The following is a 23,328-nucleotide window of genomic DNA, read 5'->3' as shown; positions in this document are numbered from 1 at the left end:
TGTATAGAAGTCCTTTATCAGATTATGATTTGCAAATATTATCATCTGTAGCTCACCTTTTTTTTTTTTTTGCTTTCTACTGTCTTTTGACATAAAATTTATATAAGTCCAATTTATCAGTTTTCTTCTTTTATTCTTTACTGGTCTGGTGGCATGTCTAAGAATCCTCCCCCTAAACCAAAGTCATGAGAAATGTCTCCTATGTTTGTTTTCTGCAATATTGTGTGTGTGTGTGTGTGTGTGTGTGTGTGTGTGTAGCTAATAGCTATGACAAGATTTTAGAACGATTTAAATTCACCGCAACATTGAGTGTAAAATGCATAAGAGTTCCCTTTTTCTCTACATGCGCAACTATCCCCACTGTCAACATCCTACACCAGAATGGTGCATTTGTTACAATCAGTTAACATATTGGCACATTATCACCCAAAATGCATTATTTGCATTAGGGTTATTAGCTCTTGGTGTTGTACAATCCATGGGTTTTGAGAAGTGTGCAATGACATGTATCCACTCTTTAATATCACACAGAATAGTTATACTGCTCCAAAAGTCTTCTGGGTTCTGCCCATTCATCTTTCCCCTCCCTACAACTCTTGGCAACCACTGATAATTTTTTACTATCTCCTTAGTTTTGCCTTTTCTAGAATGTCATATAGTTGGAATCATGATCTGTAACCTTTTGATATTGACTTCTTTCACTTAATAATTTGCATTTAAGGTTTTTCCTTGTATTTTCATTGCTTAATAGCTCATTTCTTTTGAGTGCTGAATAATATTTCTTTGTTTGAAGCTGCTATAAGAATCTATAATCAAAATAACAAAAAAAGTCTATGATCAGATTTATGTGTGAACATGAGTTTTCAACTCATTTTGGTAAATACCAAGGGATGTGGTTGTTGGATCATATAAGAGCATGCTTAACTTTGTAAGGAACTGCCAAACTGACGTGTCTGACTATGGACATTGCCCTAGAGGATGAAAACCTCTGGGGCACCAAATTGTTTTTAAAAAACTGTTGCAAATATTGGGGTCCTTTACTTAAGGTAAGTGTATTGTAATAGTGACAACATCTGGGCCCAGAAGGAATGGCCACTCAAAGTCAATTTTCTCCTCAGCCCACAGGTCCTGCCTCCCCAGGAGCAAGAAACATCAAGTGAAGGAATGAGGGAAGAAAGAGGAGGTTCTTTGACTTGGATATCATCATTTCTGGGGACAACTTTAACTGGACACCTAGATTTCTGCTGCTAAGAACTTCATGGCAGATGCAGAAGAGACAAAAGGCATAGAATCCATGTTACTGAGTATTTCCTGAGCACAGAAGAACATGATGGAAGCCCAGGTGATTTTTGCTTTGTTTTACCTTTTCCTTGTTTTTGTACAGGTTTTTGGTGTCCTGAAAAAAAAGTGAGTTCAACTGGAAAGGTATAAATTGGCATATTTGGGTTCTCAAAGATATTAACTTATACTCTAAATTCAAAATAAGGGCAAAATGAGATCAAGAAAATATTGTTCCTGTGAGTCATACATATTGAAACATAATGTGTGGTGTGGTTGATTCTATGGGTCACATTAGCTGTCACTTTGCGTCTAGTATCTGCGTTCTGTGAGCTGTGCTAGCCAATGATTGAACCTTAGGAGAAGGTTATGGGAAACTTCAGTTTGTAGTCAACTCAGACAGTGGGTTACCTGGAGACCCACTACTTAACAATTGGTGTCTGAAGTGTGGGCTGTCTCATGGGACTGAGCCCTTAACCTGTGGCGTCTGCAATAACTCCAAACAGTTCATGCCAGAATTTCTTGGTGTGGAAAACTCACACATCTGGACACAGAAGTGTTCTGTGTCAGTGTGCAAAGGAAAACAGAAGTGTGTTTTTGCCAGAGAGGTGCCTAACAAATTACTCCAAAACTTAGCCACTTCAAACATGTTTTTTACCTCACTCTTTCTCCGGGTTACTTAATACTAGCATGACTTACCTGGTTTGTATTCTTTTTGCCCAAATACTTCTGACACCAAATGAGAAAGTTTTGATTCTTCCTGAATCAAAATATGTGGTGTCTTTTCTAATACCACTTTCCAGCTCGCTGACACTAAGTAGCTCATCAGATTACACAAGTTTAGGGGTTCAGACTTGCAAGAATGTTCCCAATTTCATTTACAAATGAATGCCAATTACAATTCTTGGGTTTCCTGTACTTCCGACTGACCTCTTATAAATTCGGGGTTTCCATAAGCCTTCCCTCAGGTTTGGTAATCTGCTAGAACAACTCACAGAATACAGGGAAGCACTTTACTTACATTTACAGTAGGCTTATTCTAAAGGTTATAGCTCAGAAACAGTAAAATGAAAGAGATGCAGAGGGCCAGGTATCAGGGTGCACCCCTCTTTCAGCACCTCAAGGAGTTTACCAACTTGGAAGCTTACTGAACTTAGTTTTGTGGAGGTCTCATTCATTGGGTATAGTTGATAAAATCATTGGCCGTTAGGTTTGAATTTAATATTCAGCTCCTCTGTCCTTTTAGTGAGTTTTGTGGGTGGGGCTAAATGTTCCAACCCTTTAATCAATCTTTTGTTCCTCTGGTAACCAACCCTCTCCCAGAAGCTAACCAGCCCCTGTCCCCAGGAGTCACCTCATTAGCATACAAAAACTACTTATCACTCTTGGGATTCTAAACATTTAGAACTGTGTCTTCCAGGAACCAGGGACAAAGATCAACTTTATTTTTTTAAGTCCTATTACTGCTGTGTACTTTGTTGTAGTCTCTTAGGTAGCAGTAAGCCAAAGTGGAGTCTGATCTGAAGACTCAAGTGGGGAAGGATACACTTTGAAGATTATGTAGTTGTTGGCAGAATTCACTTTCAGAAGGACTGGTCAAATGAGATCCTCTGTTTCTCCCTGTCTGCTTATGTAAACCAACATGCCACCTCATTTCATCAAGTCAGTAAAGAACGGATTCCCATGGCAAGATGGATGTATTTATAGCCTAGTTGTAAAACTGGCATCCTATCACTGTAGTTATATTCTTTGTTTTAGAAACAATTTACTAGGCCAGCCCATGCTCAAGGCTAAGGTACCACACAGGGGTATGAATACCTTAGAGCATAACAGGGAATTTGCCTGACTTTTGTCCCTTATTTTTGGGAAGTTACCTCTAAATCCTTGGAATTACCTGTGTAGTAGGAGTTATTCATTTAGGGGCCACTGGCACCATACTTTATACTCTGTGCTGAAGAGGTGACTCAAAATGAAGGGTGTCCATCCCAGTAGCCAGCCATGTGATTAGAAGGTGGAAACTTTGAGCCATTTGACATTAGTCTGACCTCCAGGAAAAGGAAGGACCTGGAGATTGAGTCCAGCCACATGGTCAATGATTCAATAAATCATGCATGTATAATGAAGCCTTAGTAACAACTCTGGATGCCAAAGTGTGGGTGAGTTTTCTTGAGTATCTCCAATATTCAAGGACTGTCCCACGTGGTATCTGGGAGGAAATAAAGGCTGTCTGGCAGTTTATGAAGAGAGTCACAGGTATCAATACCAAATGGCCTTCATGTCTGGCCTTTCCGGCACAAAGTTTCAGAACTTTGAAGATAACATTCCATTGTTTTCTGTGTTCTATTGTTTCTGTTTAGGTAATCTGTCTTTTACATCTGGATACTTTTTTTAAAGATTTTATTTATTCATTTTTAGAGGGATGGGAAGGGAGGGAGAAAGGGAGGCAGAGAAACATTGATATTTGAGAGATACATTGACCGGTTGTCTCTTGTACACCCCCAGCCAGTGACCTGGCTCACAACCCAGGCATGTGCCCTGACTGGGAATCGAACCAGTGAACCTTTGGTTCACAGGTTGGCACTCAGCCCACTGAGCCACACCAGCCAAGGCTGGGTACTTCTAGAGTTTCCCTTTTCCTATGATATATTATAGTTTCAGTCTGATGTGTCTAGGTATAGACATCCTGCTTGAAATTTGTTGGGATTTCTAAATCTGAAGTTAGGAGTATTTAATCAGTCCTGACATTTTTCAGCTTTTAGATCTTTGAATATTGCTTCTCCATTGCTATTTTCTATTTCAGAAACTATAAGCAGGCATACATTAAGTCTTTTTGTGCTATGTTCATATTTATTAACTTCTTCCTTATGTTTTCTCTCTGCTGTATTTATTTCTTCCATAGTGAACATAGTGATACAATATATATTTTAGTTCACTATAGTATATTTAATATACTGTTCATCTGTCCATTAATATATGTGTATGTGTGTATGTTTGCTCATGAAAAGGGTTTTTTCCCCCTCAAATCTTCCTAATCAACTTTTTTTTGCTTTAGACATATCATGTATAATATCTGTTATTTTTTACACTTATTAATAACATTTGTCTTGTAAATTCTGGATGTAGAGTTTCGTGGTAATTATTCTGATGTTATTTCTATATGACTATTTTTAATATTTGGAAATAGGTACTAAACTATATAGATACAAAGAATTTTGCTTCTACCAAAATATATTTGAGAAAGGTATATAGATGCAGGCTATGTGGTAAAAATTAGAATGACTTTCCTCACACATATTTCATATTAATAAAAAGAGTTGATATCATATTAAATAGCACTGTGTTATTACAGGAGTTGCTGACAATGGAGGATGTGGCCGTGGAGTTCAATTGGGAGGAGTGGCAGCTCCTGGACCCTGCTCAGAAAGACCTGTATCGGGACGTGATGTTGGAGAACTATCACAATCTGGTTTCACTGGGTAAGGACACCTCTCTGTGTCACTTTGAGGTCCCCAGTCAGTGGACTTTATTTACTCTGTCACTTGATGAAAGTTTTACAGTCACTGTGGTCATCTGAAGAGTCATATTTTCAGTCCCATTTCTGGTTTCATGCTAAGGGATATAAGCTCCTCTATCTTAAAAGACAACTTCTACTTTGCATATGAGAAATTGTTTTGTCTCTGAAATGTAATATTTTCCCATCTTGACATACTATACCCCAAGTTACTATATCTAGGTCTTCTATCATTTCTCATGAACAGGATACCATACTACCAAACCAGCTGCACTGTCCAAGTTGGAACATGGAGAAGAACCACAGATAACAGAGGATGAAATCTATAATATAAGCTGTGCAGGTGAGCGAGTGAGAACCAGCATGGGAGTGGCCATGAAAATTATATTCCAGTCATTAAGAGAATGAGTTACAGCTGTGAAGATGGCTGAGGCTAGCTAAACAGCTTTTCCACATATGTATCTCCCCAGATGAGAACTCTTTCCTGTGGGTGTTCTGTTATAAATATACTCTTAATCTCTTCTTGGATCTGATAGTCTTTCACCTTACATCTTTATGGAATGGTATGGTTGACAAAGAGCCAGCTCCCACCACATCATCTTTTAAGCACTTTTATTCTAAGACATTCTCATGAAAGAATTTGTTATTCTCTTTTTTCTAGAAATCAGGAAAGTTGACAGTTGCCTGCAAGATCATTCTCACAACCAAAAGGTTCAGAAGAACATGCAACAATGCAGTGAAAGGAATGCACCTAGAAATACTATTCATCTGAACAAAACAAATATGACCATAATGCAAAATCATATGTTGGAATTATGTAAGAAAGCTTTTAAATCAAGGTTAAGTTTAATTAACCAGAAGAGAAGATATGAGGTAAAGAACCCAGCTGAGTTTAATGGACATGAGAAATCCTTTTTCCATGGTAATCATGAACAATGGTACCCTGAAATTGAAATCCCTGAAAGTGAAAAACACATCACCACTGAATTCCGAGTCTTTAAGCAACAAAATACTCATAAAATAGAGAGGTCCCAAGAAAGCATTGAAGGTGAGAAAGCCTGCATCAGGACACCTTGGCTCATTTACCATGAGGGCATTCATACAGGAGAGAAAACCCATGGGTGTGATCCATGCGGGAAATCCAGAAATTTCATGGTCACTAAACATCAGAAAACTCAATCACAAGACAAACTCTGTATAACCAATGAATACAAAAAGGACCCTCCTGTGAAGAGTAGTCTCACCAGACATCAGCAAACCCATTCAGGAGAGAAATACTGTGTTTGTAGTGACTGTGGGAAGAGCTTCACTATGAAGCGCTATCTGATTGCACATCAGCGAACTCATAGTGGAGAGAAACCTTATGTGTGCAGTGAATGTGGGAAAGGCTTCACTGTGAAGAGTAATCTCATTGTGCATCAGCGAACTCATACAGGGGAGAAACCCTATATATGCAGTGAGTGTGGGAAGGGTTTCACCATGAAACGTTATCTTGTTGTTCATGAGCGAACTCACACTGGAGAGAAACCCTATTTATGTGATGAATGTGGAAAATGCTTTGCTGTGAAGGGTAATCTCATTGTTCATCAGCGATCTCATACAGGGGAAAAATCTTATATATGTAGTGAGTGTGGAAAAGGCTTCACCGTGAAGCGCAAGCTCACTATACACCAGCGAATTCATACAGAAGAGAAATCGTACATATGTGATGAATGTGGAAATGGTTTCACCACAAAGCACACTCTTATTATTCATCAACGAAGTCACACAGGAGAAAAACCCTATGAGTGCAAGGAATGTGGGAAGGCTTTTACCAGAAGGTCAGGGCTTAATGTCCATCTAAGAACTCATACAGGAGAGAAACCCTATGGATGCAGCATTTGTGAGAAAGCCTTCTCCCAAGTGTCAAACCTTCTAAAACATAAGAAAATGCACACAAGAGAAATGAGTAGATTCAGTCAAGTTGGAAATTCCTCTAATGGAGAGTCACAGCTTATTACTTACAAGTGAACTCATGCAGAATAAAACCCCTATTTATGCAATTTTTGTGGAAATGCCTTCTGTGGCAACCAAGATCTCATTAGCATCAGTATTTCTAGCAGATCAGAATACAAACATGGTACTGCCTGTTGTCTGATGTATGCCCTGAGGAGATTAAGGAATTTGTCCAGGAGATAAACCTTGTGAATAGACTGACTATGGTAGTGCCTTTAGTGATCCTTACTTCACATCTTCTGTTGGTGAAAATAATGTTGGAAACACTCTGATACATGCAATGTGAAAATGCCTTTCCAGCTTCATTATAATTCTCAACAAAACTGTGTAGCTCCAATGTATTTCTGAAAAGTGTATACTGAGACAAATTCTGTGAATGCAGAGACAAAAAAACCTTCAGTGAGAAGATAGACTTTATTAACAGGGATTGTCATAGATCATCGGTGAGTTCACTGTTCATAGAAATATGAGAACACAAACAAAGAAACAAAGAAAAAACCAAAGAAATAGGGTAACCATAGGAAAGCCTTTACCCAGCCAGAAGACCTTGATGAGAGTCAGGGTTCACATTGGAGAAAAACATTAAGGACAATATATATTTTACAGGATTTCATGGATAAAATCTGTATTATTGTTTGTCAGGAAATCATACAGAAGTTAAAACTTTATGAAAATGCTAAATTTGGAGCGCCTTTATTCAAATATTGGAGAACTCATGAAGGAAAGAAGTTCTATGAGAAAGGATACAGTTTGAGTGCTTTTTAAATAAGTCTAACTTTTTCCATCAGATAATTCACCTGAGTTTGCCTTTTCAGGTGATAATTGGAGCCTCCTTTGTTAGTTGCCTTTTCAGTAATTCCACAGTTAAAAAGTAGTCTGTTTTCCTTTTTCCTGATTAATTTTTATTGTTATATGCAATACAGGAGTGTTCTGTGAAGTATTCTATGACCACTCCGTATTATATGATTAGCTCTTACTTTTCTTTGCCTCTAAACTTAATTGTAAATTTATCATACAGAAATAGTTTAAAAGGAAACTGAGTATTTTAAATTTATAACATATTTGTACTTGCCTAACTAAGTTTATAAGTATAACCAAATATTTCACAAAACCACCTTTAAAGTTATTTTTGTGAAATGTTTACTTTGAGATGATTTAGCTTACAAGAAATTGCAGAATAGTCCAGGGACTTCCCCTAGTATCTTTTATCCAACTTTTCCCTGTAAAAACATCTTATAAAACCATATTTTATTGAACCCAGGAAAATGACTTTGGTAGTATACTGTTAATGAAACTCCTAATCTTATTTAGATTTCTTTAGATTTTACATGTATTTTTTTTAAGTTTTTAGTTCTAAGATTTATTACCTTACATACATTCATATAACCGCAACCACAACCACAACAGAAAATTGCTTAATCAACAGATTCCCTCATGCTACTTTTTAAATTTCAACCATCTATCCAAACCTACCTCAGCAACCACTTGGCCTGTTTTCTATCAGTTTAATTTTGTCATTTTGTGAATGGTGTAAAAGTCATTTTTATAATTGGATTTTATATTAATAAGTTGTATTTATTTATACAAATTTATAATATTTTTTTTAATAGGAACCATGTAAGTTTTGCATGTTTTGGTCACTTGGCAAATTGCTCTTAAGAATTGAGTTGAAATAGTTTTATTTTATTTGTGTATAGTATATATACTAGATGAACTAGTTTAGCCATTCATTCTTTTCTTAAGTTATATTTTATTGATTATGCTATTGCAGCCGTCCCAATTTTTCCCCCTTTGCCCTACTCCACCCAGCACCACCCACTCCCTCAGGCAATCCCTGTACCATTGTTCATGTCCATGGGTCATGCATATAAGTTCTTTGGCTACTCCATTTTCTATACTGTACTTACACCCAATGGCTGTTCTGTAACTACCTATATGTACTTCTTAATACCCTCACTTCTTCACCCATTTCCCCACAGCCCCCTCCCATTAGGCAAACATCAAAACCTTCTCCGTATCCATGATTTTGTCTCTGTTCTTGTTTGCTTAGTTTGTTTTTTAGATTCAATTATTGATAAATATGTGTTTATTGCTATTTTATTGTTCATAGTTTTGATCTTTTTCTTAAATAAGTCCCTTTAACATTTCATATAAGGCCATTCACTCTTGAAAGAGATTTGTATTGTTTTCTTGGTTTCAGCTGTTATAAATAATAATGATACTATGAAATTTGCACACAGCGTTTTGTATGAATATAAATTTTCATTCTTCTACTATATATACAGGTGATGATTGGTGGGATATATGGTCAGTTATGTTAAGCTTTATAATAAATTACCAAACTCTCTTCCAGAATGGCTGTACTATTTTACATTATTACCAGCAGTGTGAAGTCTACTTGTTCCACATCCTCTCCAGCACTTGATATTTTCATTGTATTTTATTTTAGCCATTCTACTAGCAACACATGTGAGTTTTAATTGCTCTTCATCCCCTGTAGCACTTAGTATTGTCATTATATTTTACATTAACCATTTTAATAGGTATGTAGTAGTATCTGATCTTGAGCTTAACTTGCATTTTCCTAATGGCTAATGATGGTCAACAATTTATTTCTTTTTGTTAAGTTATTATTTTTGAACTTATTTAGCTCACAAGTAGAAGTTTGTACGTTTTGACCACCTTTACCCAGAATTGCTGGGTTGTATGGTAGGCCTGTTTTAAATTTTTTGAGGAATCTTTATACTGTCTTCCATAGTTGCTACATGAATTTACAGTCTCATTTTTTTTGTCTGTATATTGTTCATGAAGATACACCCCATGATTTATTTAACAAATTAGCTGATACACATTCATATCTATATTAGTTACCTTTGCATCATAAAACTATACCTCCCTAAAACTTAATACATAAAAACAACAAATATTTATTTATTTACTTACTTATTTAGTGGTCTGAGAGTTGGATTTCCTGTTGTGGACTGTCTCAGTTGGGGCTGCATGGTCAAGATGGGATTTTTCCACATATCTGAGCCTCCACTGTAATGATTGGCTCCCATTCTGCAAGAGGCTAGACCGGTTTCTATTGCAACGTGTTACAAGAGTTCCAAGAGACAAATAGAACATGTCTCAGTCAGCAAGTCAATGTTCATTCTCTGTGTCCCATTTGCTATTATACCATTGGACACATCGGTCAGTCACTATGGGGGATGTTACCCAAAATTGTGAATACAGAGATGCTAGAATAGTTCACGTAGCAATCACAAGGTTATTTATTTCTTTACAATTATTAAAATTGATGCTGTGAATACCTTACTACCTGTTTGTTCTCAAAAAGACAATTTCTACTGAATCAATTATTTAAATGGATTGGTGGCTCAAAGGAAATGAAGTTTAAATTCAGTAATTTCAGATTGTCTCCCCCAAACATTTTCCTACTTTATATACTCTAGGCTCAATCCTGCACCTGTAAAAACACACCAAATGTAATTGCTAATATTTATTAAATGTAGTATGCACTTTTTGAATTCAAAAAACAAGCATGGTAATGACATCTCCATTTAAAACTGTATGTGGTGAACAACACTATAGTGCTATAGTGGGGGGGAAAAATGAGACTTAACAAGCTTAGCATAATAGAATGCCATTATCCCATGACCTGCCATTCTGAATAATATTCATCATTCAATCTTTATGAATTTTAAGGGTTAAAGTTTGTTTCATGTTTACTTTGTATTTACTTAAATGTTAGTAAGACTGGCATTTAAAAATTGTTTTGATTATTTACGATTTTTAAAAATAAGTGAACTGTCATTTAGCTATTAAAAATCTAGGTTCATCTTTTCTTATTCCTTTTAAAATTGCAATAATAATTGCTAGTGAGTAATTGCAGAGAAGGGAAATCTCTGATACTGATGGTGGGAATTGAACATGATATGTTGAATATGGAAAGTAATTTGGCAATTACTCTTTCTCTATACCTCTTTATTATACACACAGGCATTTCATTTCCTTTCCCTCCAGTCTCCCAATATATATGCCAAGTTCAGTTGGTCCATATTTATGGCCTACAATACTATGACTTAGTTGATGCTATTGTAACGATCCCTGACAAGTTAGGCTCTCAGTTCATTCCCGCAAGTTAGATCCTCTGCTTTTCCCCTACTTAGGACTGGTTAAACTTCAGCTGTATTAACCTACCCTAATGCTTAAACTGTGGAGCTCAGCAATATTGTGACCAGTTTCTGAGTCATTAATGTGTGACCTACTCATCATCCAACAGTTTCTGAAGGACTAGAAACATTAACATAATGTTTCTGCTTCATTATAGAACAGACATGGCCACAGGGCAATAATTTACAAGCTTGCTTTGCATTAAATAATAGAGACTGAAGACCACCCCTGACGCAGGTGACCCTAGATGGTGTCTAGAGGCTGCTCCTTGAGATAGCAATTGGCTGAATACCACAGGAATTTACCCTAACTCCTCCTCCAGCTTCAAAACCCTTTAACTAGGCCAGCTACGCATTTGAGGCACTATTAGATCTTCCTTCTTTTCCGTTTTTGCCTCCTCAGTTAATAAGCCTTACTTCAAACTCGACATTTTGAGTTAGGTGACACTATTAGTAATTGACATATGTAGTATAACAGGACTTATTCTCCCGTAAACTGTCATATTTCCCTAATTTTAGGTCATTGGTTTACCCCAGCGTCCAAAGGGAAAGCTCTGTCAAGGCCCCGTCCTTCTATTGGGTCCTGATCTTTCCTGGCTTTGCCTAGTTTCTATTGGCCTTTTCCCCATGATTCACTTTATGGCCACCACCCGTCTGCCGTCAGAGTTTCTCCAGCCCCCCTTCTCTGTTCAATTTCCACTCTTCTCTGTCCAGCCAAATTCTACTAGAAACTCTACTGAGATTCTCAAGAGTGAACCCGTGTTGTAGGGGCCCCTACACTCCCTGTAAGATGTTTGCCCCGCCCCCGCACTGTTTCCTGTTTTGTGCGGAGTAAACGTCGCTTGCTGTTTCAATTTGTTAGCTACTGGCAGCCAGTGCACATAAGTTGTTTGTTTTTTTTAAAGATTTTTTAAATTTATTTTTAGAGAGAGGGGAAGAGAGGGATAAAGACCAGGAGACACGTACCCACATGCGGTAGAAACATAGATGGGTTTGCTCTCACACCGCCGGAACCAGGAACCTGCCCCACAACCTAGGCATGTGCCCTGACCGGCAATCCAGCTGGGGACCTTTCAGATTGTGAGATAATGCTCACCCACTGAGCCACACCAGGCAGGGCACATATGTTCTTTTTTGAATCAAGGGTTGAGGTGCCAGGAAAAGGGACACGTTCGGTGACATTTCATCTTTCCCTGCTATCCCTGCTCACTGGCTCAAAATCGGCCCTCTTGCACTCAGTGCCTCCGTTCTTCCAAGGTGACCGCCCCCATGGGCCCACCGAGAAGGCGCAGACACGTTGCCTCTGTGGAAAAACCGGAAACCGGTTATTTTCACTGCAGAATCACCTGAAGCACGTGAGCCCCTCTTTGGCGGTTATGAGAGAAATGTGCAAAGTTCAGCGAACTACATTCTGCTTGCTGCTGGCAGGTCGTGGTGATTCTGGAAGAGTCAGGTCAGCGTCCGGGTCTCTGCTTGGAGAGTGGAGGGATGATCTGTCGGTGTTCACCTTTGGTGATGCAAGTAGCATTACAGGGGAGCCCTAAGGGATCCTTAACGAGGGATGTGCGTGCTATTGGGGGTGCCCGTCTGTGCTCTTGTGGTTAAAATCGTAGAGGTAAATGACTTAGGCCCCATGGCACATTTTGGGGTTTTCACTCTGTGGGGCTCAGTGATAAAGAATTGGATAATGACGTTAGTCAGTGAATGCTGTATGTGGCTTGGGTTTCTTTGGGGTCCAAATGATGGATGAACTGTTTCCGAGCCAGTGTACCGGGGCGGTGGGAGTAAGCATCTGGGGTTCTGAGGCATTGTGGGCTTATAATTTGGAGGCCCTGATACCTAGGGCTGTGTGTGCGGAGCTCAAACTTTGGCTGCTGCAACAGATTTAATGTACGTTCACCGTTACCTACTGCCCCTGAGGTCCAAGGCCGTTTTTTTCACCACTAGATTTGGCACCCAATAGTTGCCGGTGAAAACGTGGGGTTTTTGTTGTTGTTGCTGTTGCTGTTGTTTTCCCGAGGTTCAGAGAAAGGAATTTCAAATGGCACATTCGTGGAAAAGTTTAATTTTGGTGGCAAAATTTTATTAGGGTTAAGGAAAATAGCACACCTTTGGGAAGGGTTCAACATCAACGGTCAGGAGGCTCCTGTTAATCCTCCATATATTTTCTGGGTTCTCGATAAGGTACCATTCAAACTATCCAATCCATCTTCTTGGTTCTTCCGAGGCTTGAGTTGGGCCCTCCTCCTAACCCCTCCTGTTCTTGGACCTACCGGGTTTTACGCCCAGTATTCAGTTGATTACCTTTCTAGTCTTTCCCAGGCTAGGCTCTGCTCCTTTATGTCGACATTTTGACTCTTTCTGTGCATGACCAAAAGTAACCACTCCCTGTGCCATATTGACTTATATTGCACAAGTCAAAAAGTTCCAGTTTGCTTTCTGGGTTCTGCTGCACTCGTGCCCGTCAGAGGATTTTTCTGTTTCCTCCGCCCGGGATAATCCAGGAAGCGCTGGAGATTTCCTGTGTTCTCTGAGGGTTGTCTCTGAGGTCATCCCCTGGAGCGTGTGAATGAGTCTGTTTATGGATAGCTTCCTAGCAAACTTAATGGTATGCGGTCCTAAAATCTGATTTAGTGTCCCAGTTTCACAAGCTTAACATTTGTTTTTTTAGTCCTTACCTGAGGACATTTTAAAATTGCTTTTAGGAAGAGAGGAAGGGGGAAAGAGAAACATAATGCGAGAGAGAAACATAGATTGGTTGCTTCTTGTAGGATCCCCAACCAGAAGAGAACCCACAGCCTAGGCATGTGCCCTGAACGGGAATCAAAACTGCGACCTCTCAGTGTACAGGATGACACTCCAACCAACTGAGCCATACCAGCAGGGCTTAAGCTTAATATTTGATTCAGCTTTCTAGTATATTATGCTCAATGTCTTATTTTCTGCCCACCCCTTTTTTTTAAAGATTTTATTTTATTTTTTTTTTAAAGGGGAAGGGAGGGAGAAGGAGAGATCATCAATGTGTGGTTAAACCGCCCCTCAAACCACCTTCCCCCCTCCCCCACTGGAGACCTGGCCTGCAGCCTAGTCATGTGCCCTGACTGGGAATCAAACCAGTGACCTTTTGGTTCACAGTCTGGCGCTCAATCCACTGAGCCACACCAGCCAGGGCATGTTTGTTAATTTATTGATGATAGCCATTCTGACAGGTTTGAGATGATATTGAGGTTTAATTTGCATTTCTCTGATGAATAGCAATGTTGAACATCTTTTCATATGTCTGTGTATTGGCCATCTATATATCCTCTTTGGAGAAGTGTCTGTTCAGGTCCTTTTCCTATTTTTTAATTGGGTTGTTTGTTTGGGGTTTGTTTGTTGTTTGTTTTTGGTGTTGAGTTTTGTAAGTTCTTTTCAAATTTTAGATATTAATCCCTTATCAGATGTATTAGCAAATGTATTCTTCCTATCTGTTATCTTTTTTTGATGTAGTCCCATTTGTTTATTTTTTCTTTTTTTTCCATAGCCTAGGGAGATATATCTGATAAAATATTCATAAGTACAAGATTTTGCTGCATATGTTTTCTTCTGTTTTTATGGTTTTGGATATAACATTTAAGTCTTTAGTCCATTTTGAATATATTCTTGTGTGTCATGTGAGAAGGTGGTCTAGTGTCATTATTCCACACCTGTCTGTCCAATTTTCCCAACACCACTTATTGAATAAACTCTTTTTAGCTCATTTTATGTGCTTGCTTACTCTATCAAATATTAATTGACTATAAAGTTGTGGGCTTATTTCTGGGTTTCCTATTATGTTCCATTGATTTATGTGTCTGTTTTTATGCCAGATACATAGATCATGCTGTTTTGATTACTATGGCCTTATAGTATAGTTTGATATTAGGTAGTGTGATTCCTCCAACTTTGTTCTTTTTTTCTCATGATTGCTGTTGCTATGTGGGACCTTTTGTGGTTTCATATAAATTTTTGAAATATTTGTTCTAGTTCTGTGAACTGTGTCATTGGAATCTTGATAGGAATTGCACTCAATCTATAGATTGCTTTGAGTAGTGTGGATATTTTAATGATGTTAATTCTTCCTATCCATGAACATGGTATGTGCTTCCATTTATTCCATTTGTCTTCAATTTCTTTCTTGATTGTATGAAGAGTTGTTTAAATGTTCATCAGTGCACTCATACAGGAGAGAAACCTTATATATGCAAGGAATGTGCATAAGGCTTATTTGGGAGAAGTATGCTCATTGCACAACTGTGAATTCATACAAAGAGAAACTTTCCACACTTACTCATAAATTAGTATGGAAAGAGCTCACCATGAAGAGTACTCTAGATATTCATGAGCAATGTTATACTGCAGAAATGCCGTACAAATGCTAGGAATTTGGTGAAGGCTTTATGAAGAAGACATGCCTCATACTACATTAGATATTTTACCCAGGAAAGACTTCCTTTGCATGTACTGAATGTGGAAAATTCTCATTGAGCAAAAATGATCTCATTACCCAGCAGAGAATTCACACAGGTGAGAAACCTGATAAGTGTAATAAATGTGGGAAAGCCTTCATTACAAAGACAGGTGTCAAAGTTCATAAAACAAAACACACAAGAGCGAGGCCCTATGGGGGCAGCGATTGTGTAAAAGCTTTTGCCCACTTGTCAGTTCTTGTAAAACATAAGAGAATTCACAGGCAGTTACTTTGGGGAAAGCCTGTTACCAGTTGTAGTTCCTATTATTATTCATAATATTATCTGATGAATTAAAGAATGTTGCCTCATCATTTGCCAGGAAATCCATCGAGAAATAACTCATAAACACTTTCAGTTTGGTTGTGTTTATCAAAACCTCAGATAACTTACTGAAGGAAAGAGGCTTTAAATTGAAAAGCATCTGTCACAGGTCTAAGATAATACACCTCACAAGCAATTCGGGACAAGATACCGACTGGTGTATTTTGAGTTGCCTTGCCCTTGATTTATATAAGTTTTAAATAGTGGCAGTTAACTCTCATCATGGATTAAATTTTAATATCTGCAACACTAGAGTGTTCTGTGCCTGTTTCATTATGTAGTTAAGTTTTGCGTTTTTTAGTTCCAAATCACTTATTTCAGAATACTTCAAGTACTTGAAAATGATACTGCATATAATCATTTCATAAGTATAACAGCATATTTAGATGTGTTTTACATTTATATGTAGCATTAAGTGGTTTATAAAATTACTATAAATACGGTGTTATTTATAACACTTAATTTTGAAATAAGTTTAGAATCACAAAAACTGAAACTTTCTAGAGATTTCATAAATGCTCTTCAGATAGCTTACTCCTAAAGGTAATCTTTTTCAGGGGTGACCAACCTTTTGTTATCTATGAGCCACACTGGAAGAAGAAGAGTTGTCTTGGGCCACACACTAAATACATTGCAACATGTAATCACAAAAAAATCTCATAATGTTTTGACTAAGTTTACGAGTTTGTGTTGAGCCACATTCATAGCCATCCTGAGCCACATGCAGCCCGCAGGCCGCAGTTTGGACGCCCCTGCCATAGTCACAGTTCATTATCAAAGAGAGAAAAGTGAAATTGTTACAGTGCTGTTAACTGCAGGATTTATTTGTATCTCCAGTTTTAACATGCATTCATTTTTGTTTGCTTTTTATATATAGTTTTAAGAAACTATCACATATGTAGGTTCTTGTTACCAACACTACAGTAGAAATGCAAAATTTTTTGTTATCAGTAACTCCCTCATGTTACCACTTCATAGTCATGTTCTTTCCCTGACTCGAACCCTTGGCATCACAGCTGTCTTGGTATCTGATTTTCTCATTAATAGAGTATTAGAAAAATGGAATCACTTAGCATGTGTCTTTTTGAGATTGCCTGTTTGACCTTGTGAGATATAGAAAATGCATACATACTGGTCTCTGCCCCCAGTTCCTGGCACAAGAGCTGCTGAAACTTTTGTAAATTTTTTTTTAAAGATTTTAAGTCTTTATTTTTAGAGAAAGAGGGAAAGGACAGGAAAAAGGGAGCGAGAGAAGTATCAATGTGTGGTTTCCTGTCACACGCCCCCTACTAGGAACCTGGCCTGCACCCCAGGCACATGGCCTGACTAGAAATCAAATCGGTGACCCTTTGGTTCACAGGCTGACACTCAATCCACTGAGCCACACGAGCCAGGGCTAAATTCCTTAGTGATAACAGTACTAGGAGCTCCTTTTGTTCTGTCAAAGCTACTCTGGTTGGAATGTTCAGCTCCACCCCACACATCTAGAAAGAGGCAATGGGCTGGAAATACGGTTAATGATCAATCATGGCTACTTAAGGAAGCCTTTGTAGAAATCTCAGTATGAGGGAGTTTAGAGAACACATCCAAGTATTGGTCGAGTGATGCACCCTAACTTCATGGGGACAGAAGCTCCAGTGCTTGAACCCCCTTAGACATGCTCTTCATCTCTTCATCTGGCTGCCATCTGTAACCTTCATCTGGCTGCTCATATCTAACTTTTATGAAATGCTTTAGTAAAGTGCTAAACACGTGTTTTTCCAGAGTTCTGTGACGTGACCCACTCTAATTGAACCGAAGGAGGCATTGTTGGGAAACTCCACTTGGAGTTAAATAAGTTGTGGGTAACCTGGAGGCTTACTACATTTGATTGGCATCTGAAGTGGGGTGGAAGCAGATTGTAGCACTGCACCCTTAAACTGTGAGATCTGACAGTATTGTGTCAGAATGGAGCCAGATTGTAGGACACTTAGATGATGTGGAGAGTTCATGGTATGGGGAACTCCCCCCACCTTATACACATTTTTTGGGACCAAGAGTGTTGTGAGTATAAAGGAAAAACCCCGGTGGAAGACTGGTTTTGCCAAAACAGACCTCAAGTGAATTCAAAGTAAGATCCAGCCTGACACTCTCTAGGGTCTTCTCTGCCATATGGACATTGGGCATCATGGAAACTGCATGCAACCTAGATCTAACAACTCAAGGGCACCGTCAGCTTTCTGTTCTGTCTAAACTGATGGATGCCATGCATCCAATGCTAAGTTGGCCATGGATGGGTTTCGGTTTCCAAAAACTGAAGTAGTAACTCTGTGTTTGTGACCATCTCTTACAAAGGGAGGAAGGCACTGGGGAGTCTTTAAGAGATTTCTACTTCTTTCCACCGGGCAGAGTCAGGGCAGCCATTATGAGCACTCTCATCAGAAACTTTAGGAAATGCTCTAGGAGGTTATAGATCCTGGGCAAAGCCAGAACTGGAACTTCTAGAAATGACCCAGAGCCCTGGCCACACACTTCTCTTGGCCCTTTGGTGTCCCTAGGAACCGTAAAGGAAGTACTTGGGCAGAGAGCACCATATTGGAAGTAGTTTGGTACCCAGGTTCAGCCTTTGGCAGCTGCCAGTGGAGTGTTCAGAGGCTCAGGGTCTGGTGAGCCTGAATCTTTGTGGATCCCAAGCGAGGGGCCTATAGAGTTGGTGAAGCAGGAATCCTTGTGGATGTCCATGTTTGGGAGTTTTGTTTAGGTTCAGTTCCTGAAGGATCTGGGTAATAGTTCGGGGTCTTTGGTTAAGGCTTAGTCTGAAGAGATGAACGACTGAAGATCTGATGGTCATGGCTTAAGGTCTCTATGTCAACCCTCCTAGGCTTTGTGATGGAAAACTGTGGGAGTTTGTACCAGTGAACCCTGCTTGTTTTCCACATTAGTGATTAATCTAAATCAAGTTTTATTTAAATCAGAGAAAGATGTCAATGGACGAGACATTCTGTGGGAAATTGCAGATTGAACTAGAGGTTGCTGCTTGAAAAATGCAGGATTTGTTTGGTTTTGAGAACACAAGACTCTGTAAGTTTTGAGACCCATATCCCCAGGGTACTGGGTGTTTTGAAGCTCAGCTTTTGGATGTTGAAAACATTTCTTTTCAGTCTTTCAAGTCCAAGGCCCTGCTCAAGGTTCCCATTAAAAATTTGTGTCCTAGAGTTTGAGATATGCTCTTTGACATAGTCTTCAGTGTGGCTGCAGTAAACTCATTAAAACATTTCTTTTCTACCTCCCTCCTTCCCAATGTCCCACTGTTGCACGGAGCACAGGGCTCCTGGATCTGAGGGTCACTGTCCGGGGCCAGCTGAGGAGGGAGCGAGGGCTCTGATCCCTCAGAGCCCATCCCGGGGTTGTCACAGATGGGGGCAAACAAAATGAGTTGTCGCAGAAAATTTCTGTTTGCCAGGAGAGGGGAAAGGGCTCTTCTCTCTAGTTGAGAAGCGCCAAGCCCCAGTGTCCAAAGGCTTTTATTGATAACCGTAGGCACAGGGGTATACAACAAAGCTCATCAATCAATGTGAAAAGGCTATGTTTACAGGAAACAAATAGAGATCATAGATAACAATTGGAGGAACACAGGAGGTCTGCCTCAGTTCAGGGTCTATGAATAATGTAAATCTCCTTTCCAGTACTAGCCCACTATCTTCACTTTTGAGTGAAGAGCAAAGCATGCCTAGAGGAACTTACTTCTAGGCCTGATTATCGCTGGGAACCGCCCTGTGAGAAGAACAAAGCATGCCTAGAGGAATTTATTTCTAGGCCTGATTGTCCCCAGGAACCACTTGATCCACTTTAGGGCTGTACCTGCCTTTAGTACTGTTTCAAGCTGAACCAAGAGATAAGACTTCTTTCAGATAGAATAAGGACCCTGGCCATGTCTAAGCTGAGTGGGGCGGGTGTGGCGGTGGGGGATTGGGGGGTTGGGGGGGCCTTTTTGCCCTTTCTCCGTGCCCCGCCAAGTCCTTGTCCTGCTGACTATACTGGCTGATGTCTGTCTTAGGTCTTCTCTCCTCACAAGAGAACTTACCTGTCATCAACATCTGACCATCACAGGGCCAAGCAGGGTGATGTGAGGGAGGCAGGGGCAAAGCCCCTGCAAGGGAGACAGGTTTCATCTCCTTAGTGAAGGCCTCCTTGACTATTTCTAGCCTTGGGGCCCTCTCGCCTGTGGGCGAGGTTACAGTCCCTGAAACCACGCCTGACGGTTCCCAACATCCCACAAGTCAGAGTAGTTTACTGTGATCAGTGGTGTGTCTACAAGTAAAGATGGGATTTTTTGTTCATCTAGGGCAAAGTTTATTCTTGGATATTTCCTTTCAGGTTTGTTAGATACAAGGATAAGCAGTTATTTTCCTGAATTCTTCTCATTAGCGAGACAATTTCATTAAAAAAATTTTAGACTACTGTTCTAAAGATTAAAATCATATGTATAAACATACATTCAAAATATCTTCCAACATGGCTCTAGTTTTTTCTGCATTGTTTCTGACAAATTAAGAGTTCCTGTTACTCCACTTTATCACTAGCATTTCATCTTTTCTGCGTTTTGATTTCAGCCACTCTAATAGTTGGGTGTTATATCATATTGCAGTGTTAAATTGTATATTCCTAATAACAAATGATGTTGACCATCTTTTCATATGCCTATTTCCTATCTGCTTATCTGTAAAAGAGTGTTCAAGGTCTTTGCTCATTTTAGAAATTGCTGACTTGTGAGAATTCTTTCTGTGTTCTGGGACTAGTCCTTAATGAGATAAAAAGTTGTTTGATGAATCTGTTGAGATTTTAATTATTTATTTATTGAGATTTTATTTACTTACGCATGTCTGTGGACCTCTAAGTATTGCAGCATCATTTGTTGGAAAGTTTAATCTTTCACCATTGAATACCTTTGTACCTTTGTCAAACAGTGAGTGTATTTGATTTGCGTTGGTCTTTTTATGGGATATCTATTCTGTCCCACTTAACTGTATGTTTATCTTTTCAGAAGTACTATCAATACCAATAATACACATAAGTTTGAAATCTGTCGATGTAAGTCTGTTTAATGGTTCTTTTTGGTCAGAATAGTTTGCTATTTTCTGTGTATAAACCTGACAAATAATATCTTTACCAGGAGATAAATGTTGTCGCTTTATTATTTCCTACCCCTACTTATGGTGTGATGAGAGACTTCAGTTACAAGAAGTCTTTAAAAAAAAAAGATTTTACTTCTTTATTTTTAGAGAGGGTGAGGGAAGGAGAAAGAGAGGGAGAGAAACATCAGTGTGTGGTTGCCTCTCATATGCCCTGTGCTGGGGACCCGGCCTGCAACCCAGGAATGTGCCCTAGACAGGGAATCAAACCAGTGACCCTCTGGTTCGCAGGCCGGCATTCAATCCACTGAGCCACACCAGTGAGGACCCAAGGTGTCTTTTCCAAAATGCACTTGTTTAATGAGGAAATCTTAGACCAAACCAAAAGATGGATTAATATATTAAATACCTGATTAATACTCCTCAAAATAATCGAAATGAGTAAGAGACTGAGAAATGGTCACAGAACAGAAGATCAAGGAAACATGGTGTCTAAATGCAATATTGTATTTTGGGTTGAATCAAGGGACAAAAAAATATGGCAGTTGGAAAAACTTGTGAAATCTGAGGAGAATCTGTAATTTGGTTCAATATTATACCAATGTTAACTTGTCCATTTCACAAATCTGTATCATAGTTATATAAAACGTTCACAGAATGGGAAGTTGAATGAAGGTGTAAGTGAACTCTTTGTAGTAGTACCTTGTGACATTTGTGTAAGTATAAAAATTCCCCACAATAAAACTTTATTAAAAGTAGATCTATTATATGTCGATTATATCTCAACAAAACTGGCAAAAAAGGTATAATCTAATTTTATTGTAATTTCTCATACACGTACTTCATACTATAAAATATTTATATCTATATGTAATTAATATGAAGTGGGCATAATGTCATGGGTGAACTAGTAGATGGTAACTAGAGTCACATAGAAGGTATGCACTAAAGTGGGATATATTTGAAAAACATAGAATTCAATATGTTCAGTTTATAGTATGATCCTTTCATTACCCAAATTCTTATTTTCATATTCCATGATATGTTGGTACCTTTTTTTCTTGTATGTCCCAGGCACCTCCATTTAATTTTAACCCTACACTGTTTACAGTCTTGTAATTGTACCTGATGTCTTTTTTTAAAAACTCATACCCTCTAAATTTTGTACTACATAATGGCAATTCATTTTAACAGCTTTTGGAGCATAATTTATATATAACCTTACATTGTAACTTTACAACTTGTTGACATTTAGTACGTTTAGAGTTGTGCCATCATCACCAGAAATTAAGTTTTCAGAAAATTTTATGACCTCATATATAAATTAATTGGATGATTTCTTTGTTGAGTTTTGCAAGTTCTTTATATACAATATTTTGAATACAAGTCCTTTATCAGATGTATAATGTGGAAATATTTTCTTCCAATCTCTGGCTCCACTCTTCACTTTCTTATATGTTATGCTTAGAAATACAAATGATTAAAATTTTAATTAAGTCCAGTTTTTTATTATTATTATTTATGGCTCACCCTTTACTGTATTCTGTCAGAACTCTATGGCTAACTCCGGTTCAGGAACATTATCTTGTGTTTGCTTCTTTTAGTTTTATGCTTAAACCTCCTACACTTCAGTTTGTGATCTATTTTAAGTTAATTTTTCTCTACATTTGGAGTTAAGGATCTGAATTTATTTTACTGCAAATAGATGTGCAATTACCCCAGCATCTTTTGTTGAAAAGAAGGATCACATCGGCTTATCTTGGCATCTTGTTCAAAAAGCAATAGACCTTAACATTGTTGGATCCTCAATTCTGGTTGTGCCTTTCTCTTTAGCTCCAGATATTTACTGACCTCATTTTCAGTGGCCTTTTACAAAGCCCCCATCCCAGTGACAATTTCAGCTTGTCCCAGCCGCTGTTTTATCCTGGTTAATGATGGCCAGCCCCATATTGTATCATTTTCTAAATCTTTTTCTGTTCCTAAAAATCACTTCCTGCAATAAATTTTCCGTCAGAATCTTCCCGTCGGTCCCGTTTACCCGATGTATGACCTTTTCATTTTGCAGGATTTCATTCTCTGCTGCTACATCGACCCCTGAGCTCCTGACTGTTTCGAAACTTTAAAAAAAAATTTTTTTATACAAACTGAAAAATAAAGGCTGCTCCCATATGACTTTCTTGCACAGTCCACCTCAAGAAGCCTGAATCTCTGAAAATACTCATTTTCCACAGGAGTACAAGTGTCAGGATAGAAGCCAATTTCAGGAGCTTCTCACCTTCTCGCTAACCCCGGCTATTGGTGCCAAAGTCGAGCCTTACCTTCTGTACGGTGGTCGTACGTCCAACATGGCGGCCCCCGTGACGGCAACGTGTAATGGGCGCCGACATGTTGCCTTGGAAGGGAATTCGGAAATTGCCCGCGCTTCTTGAAATGCCTCAGATCCTCGTCGG

At 38.8% G+C, this 23,328-nt stretch overlaps 1 protein-coding gene across 1 annotated transcript in view; it reads left to right on the top strand.

Moving 5' to 3' along the window:
• ZNF614 (zinc finger protein 614) overlaps positions 1-23,307 on the top strand; it is a 30,155-nt gene extending 6,848 nt beyond the window's left edge. The window contains 6 exon segments of the mRNA XM_054587283.1: positions 1,119-1,342; positions 4,628-4,754; positions 5,037-5,132; positions 5,451-6,622; positions 15,381-15,689; positions 23,110-23,307. Of these exon segments, the coding sequence (XP_054443258.1) occupies positions 1,328-1,342; positions 4,628-4,754; positions 5,037-5,132; positions 5,451-6,622; positions 15,381-15,689; positions 23,110-23,307 (1,917 nt within the window). The 5' untranslated portion in view covers positions 1,119-1,327.
• The last annotated feature ends 21 nt before the right edge of the window (positions 23,308-23,328 follow it).

Source organism: Pteronotus mesoamericanus, unplaced genomic scaffold (genome assembly GCF_021234165.1).
Source record: "Pteronotus mesoamericanus isolate MK-2021 breed Mesoamerican mustached bat unplaced genomic scaffold, CSHL_Meso_final scaffold_1135, whole genome shotgun sequence".
Taxonomy (NCBI): domain Eukaryota; kingdom Metazoa; phylum Chordata; class Mammalia; order Chiroptera; family Mormoopidae; genus Pteronotus; species Pteronotus mesoamericanus.
Note: the sequence above shows the minus strand (reverse complement) of the source record. Positions and strands in the feature narration are given on the sequence as shown.